At 35.3% G+C, this 4,869-nt stretch overlaps 1 protein-coding gene across 1 annotated transcript in view; it reads right to left on the reverse strand.

The window, feature by feature from the left end:
• Positions 1-1,335, reverse strand: part of TRPM7 (transient receptor potential cation channel subfamily M member 7) — a 96,683-nt gene extending 95,348 nt beyond the window's left edge. Inside the window, 1 exon segment of the mRNA XM_019504146.1 lies at positions 1,259-1,335. Coding sequence (XP_019359691.1) covers positions 1,259-1,306 — 48 coding nt within the window. The 5' untranslated portion in view covers positions 1,307-1,335.
• Positions 1,336-4,869: the final 3,534 nt, after the last annotated feature.

Raw genomic sequence — 4,869 nt, forward strand, 5'->3', positions numbered from 1 at the left:
TAACCGGTTAAGCAACTGGCTGTTAAATTGAACTTTTAAATTTCTGGATTCTGTTTCAAATCAGCTTAGCAGTATAATTTAAGGTTTGTTTTTTGAAGGTGGGTGGGGCATTTTTTGAAGTGTCACCATTTTTCCTGGTAAATTAATCGAGAGGGGGTGTGCGCGCATGCACATGTGTAGGAAAGTTCTGCCTGTAAGGAATACCAATTCTAGTTATTTTTTCTTTTTCTGGAATGAGTGGTAGACATAGTAGCAACAAGAGGAAGTCACTTCTAGAAAATTTGCCAATGGTTCACTGTAGTATTGCTATTAACCAGAAAAATATGAACTGTGAAATACAAAATACACTTGCTTACTTTAAAGTAATATTTTTTACATTTTACTCCAAATTTTATTTCCTTTCATTTTGAGTTTGCAACATAGTGAAACAACTGAAAGAGCATGGAGAGTTAATGAATCTGATGTTTCCAGACTACGGTCTTTTTCTTTATTTGGGATAACACTCATCCACTGCAACTATTAGCAAGCCTGACTTCCACTGAAACTCAGCACTTTTTATCGAAAAGTAGAAAAACTATACCTGAAAATGCTTCAAAAAAAATTTTAAAAAATAAGATCTCACACAACCAAGGTAAACACCAATAATTCAGAAAAGACAAGGATTGAAGTGAGCATGTTTTAGTGCTACCATACAAAAAAAAATGTTACATCTTGTGAGAAAATAAGATTATTACGACAGCCCAATTCCCAATCCTCTAACAACACTGTTTTGCAACTTAAATCAGAATTTTACAATATACTGAATATTTGCCAAGGAATTTCAAAAGACATTATGAGCCTTCAGCATGTTTTATTTAATATTAATACTAAATTTGAATTCTCAGATTCGCTAAACTAATATAGGTATCTTCACACCATGAAATTCATTAAAAAAAAGTTAAGCACTCTCACAAAATTAGAATTTTCTAAAAGCATTTCACAAACTATGACAAAAAAAAGTGTCATTAAATATTTATAAATGCTACCTAGGAAATCTCAAATCTCAACAAGTCTTATTTGAATGTAGTCCCTATAGCAGTATTTCAAGACTTGAAAAATGTTTCACTGTCAAGCAAAAACTGTTTTTCCACAAGGTAAATTATGTTTATAGTTCATCCAAGTTCCACAATGGCTGCTTTAGCACTAGGAATTTTTGCTATTAGCAATAAAATTAGATTTCAAGATAGCAATAAACACCAAAAGAATTATTCTACAATACCTGATCAAGATACCAGGAACTCCTTATTTTACCTTTACCAAAATCCATACTAGAAACACACTAGCAGGTTCCTTTGCAGAACCAATTTTATAACACACAGTTAACTTTAATTTAAGGTTTTGAATATAGCAGGTTACAACAACAACCCACCGCCAAAGTGCAGCATGAGATCAGGTCTCAAAACAAAGAAAACAAACAAACAAACAAAAAAAACCCCAATTTCATTTAACATAATGGTAGGGGCCAACCCGTTTAACACACAAGATTGTGGGGCGGGGGTGGGCAGGAAACAGATTAATGAGAAATAGTGTGTGTATAGTGAGAAATAGCAAACAACTCATCTGAACAACGTTCTACACAGGTAACGCTTTTCCTGTTCTACGTGACCTCCTAACAAAAGTTTGCATTAGTATGAAATAAATCTGCCAGAAAGATTTAGTGAACAGCAAATTACACTGTTATAAATATACACTTTTAAGGCTGCAAAATATTCATTTTATTTATTGCTAAAATGAGATCTTATTTCTGAAGCAACTCCCCTTTCATCTGTTAATGGATAATACGTTGTTTCACGCTTCTGAACAGCTATTTCAAAACTGTTAAAAGCTCTTTCCTAATAATGTTAAAAAGACTAAAGAGATTTTCAAGGCATTTATTTTAAAATACACACAATGTACATTTCTTGGGTTAAAATGCAAATTTACGGCTAGTATGAATTGCAACTTTCAGTATGGAATAAAAGACCATCACACAAAAATCATATAGAGAAAGAATATATAAAATGCAAATGTACTGAGAGGCAACACTAAGGCTTGATTCTTAATTTTTAAAAAATCATTGAATAATATAGGTAATATATCTGATGTTTACACAACTGTATAAGACTAAGTAAAGCCCTGATCCCAAGAGTATTCAAGGGGCTACAGAACTTACTTCCTGTTGATTTCTATTAGACTATTTATGCTTAAAGATAAGCATTTGCCAAGGGGTCTGAAGCAACAGGGGATAAGGTTGCATTATTAAAGGCTTCCTTTGATGGCATAAGACAGCCTCAATATTTCAAAATAAAATTGCTTTGGTGTCAACAAAAGTTATTTAGGTTTTCGTTATATAACAAGTTTGCAATAATTCTGCGAATATTTTTTCAAGAACAAGAGAGACATCTATTGAAAAGTGATGTTGATTACCAACACACCAGCTATATATACTATCAATTACCACATAGCTATATCCCTATCAGTTTTGTGTTTCAGGTCCATAGTATTCTTGGCATATGGATTTTAATGAGGTCCAGGACTACAATGACAAACATTTGAAATGTGAAACCTTAGTAGAAAAAAAAAACTATAGAAAATCTAAAGTTTTACTAACAACTGCAATACAAACTTAAAAATAGTGAAACGTACAATCTATTTTAGAGCAAGTGTGATGTTGTAGCCGTGATGGTCCAGAAATTATGCAAGAGGCAAGAATTTCTTAGGGTGATCTCTTTATTTGACCAACTATATGGTTGGGATACAGTTAGACAAGCTTTTGAACACAAGACATTCTTCTTCAGGTCTGAGCAGAACAAGCCAAAAACAGCATGGTAAAGAACAACTTTTGGAGGGGGTCAGAGAAACTGCCAGGAGCAGCAGACACATAATTAGCAAAAAGAAAACAAGCTGATCAAAAGGGAGGAGGTGTCATTCTCACCTTTCATGTGTGGAAAGAATTCAGGAGTCAGGAAAATTATAATGTGCTATACAACATACCAATGTTTTGTCTTAAATTTCTTAGTTTCCAGCCTGCTTATTCATTGGTATTCACCATCTAAAGATGTAGCTAGATTTCTCTCAAGTATGAGCATAGTACGGTCAGGGAGCAAGTTGTTGTTCTGTGAGGAATGTGCTTCTAATGATGCAAGTGTCTTTTTTTTTTCTTCACAAGAGCTCCTTTTAGCATATAGTTGCTGTTTAGTTTCACCTATGCAGTTGTCATGGGGGCCCTTGGTGTATTGGATCAGGTATATCACCTTTTGGGAAAAGCACAGGTAGGAACCATGGATTCTGATGGTTTTGTTATGGAGGCCGCTAATAGTAGTGGCAGAGGAGATGTGCTGACAAGTTAAGCATTTCTTGCCAAGGCAAGAATGTGTCCCACAATGTCTTCTGGGCAGTGGCAAGTTTGCTTCAGATGATGAGTTGGGATAAGGTTAGGGAACGTTTTGAAAACCAGGAACAGAGGCATTGGGAATATTTCCCTCAAGGTCTGGTCTTTGTCAAGTATATGCTGTAGTTCAATGATTCTTCTGATTCTTCCAGTGTGAGGTGGTAGATGAGCACAAGCGGTGTGTGGTTGTAGGTGGTTTTCTTTTTGTATTGTAGCAGGATACTCTGGGGTATCTGGATAGCTTTTTCAAATGTATGGTCTGTTTCTCTATGGGAGTGTCCTTGCATTAAAGGCAGATTTTAGGCTGGTCAGGTGGGCATCACAAGTGTTTTCCTCAGAGCAGATGTTGTGGTATCTGAGGGCCTGACTGTAGATCATAGCTTTCTTCCTGTGCTTGGGATGACTAATAATAATATAATAACAAAAATATAAAAGGAGAGAGATACACACATTTCTTGCAGAGCAATCACTCCCCCTCTGTCCTCACTATCCTCATACTCAAGGGAAAAATAGACCTAACATCTTCAAAAGACAGACTTGGGACAAAATTCATTAGCTAGCTGGACATTAAGAACCAAGGACAAAACACTGATATGAGTACTTAATAATTATTTTCCTGACTCCTGAATTCTTTCCACACATGAAAGGTGAGAATGACCCCTCCTCCCTTCTGATAGGCCTTGATCTTCCAGTAATTTTTTTTCTTTGACTAATTATGTGTCTGCCACTCCCGGAAGTTTCTTTCAACCCCTCCTAAAACTCTTTACCATGCTGCATTTGAATTGCTCTGCTCAGACCTGAAGAAGACTGCCTTGCATTCAAAAGCTTATCTAACTATATCTTGACCACACAGTTGGTCCAATAAAAGATATCATCTTAAGAAATCCTTAGTCTATTTTAGGAATTAAATACCAGAACAGGACAACTAGCAAAACCTAATTTAAGAATCCATTTCAAATTACTCCTTTAAATTGTGATCTTTTAAACCCCAGGGTTTCAGAAGGTCCCATTTGCAGAACATGGGGGTTCAGAATTTGGAGGATGAAACAACAGCAAGGACAAGTGTTGATTAAACATCCAAATTCACCAATCAATTTATATAATCTTGCCCACAAAGAATTCTGAGCCTGGTGTTTCCATAGCAAAATCACAGGATCCCCTATTTTAGATAAATTTCTCCTTTGAAATAGTTGCTATCTTGTATAAACCCCAACTCATAAAAAGCATCACATTTCTCATTGCAAGATAAAGTGCATTCTGGGGCTTGTATCCTCCAGGAATCAATAAAATAAGTTGCACTACTGCTCAATTACAGTCAAATAAATTCACAATTTGATTGTGGGCTGTAACAGCAACATTTAAACACATGCCCTAATATTTATATCTAAAAAGAAAGAAAACAGAATGCAGAAGTGTTAATCCTGTTTTGTAGGTTTTTTCCTTTGCCGGTAACATTTTCC

Source organism: Gavialis gangeticus, unplaced genomic scaffold, assembly GCF_001723915.1.
Source record: "Gavialis gangeticus isolate Ggan-Ray unplaced genomic scaffold, GavGan_comp1, whole genome shotgun sequence".
NCBI lineage: Eukaryota > Metazoa > Chordata > Crocodylia > Gavialidae > Gavialis > Gavialis gangeticus.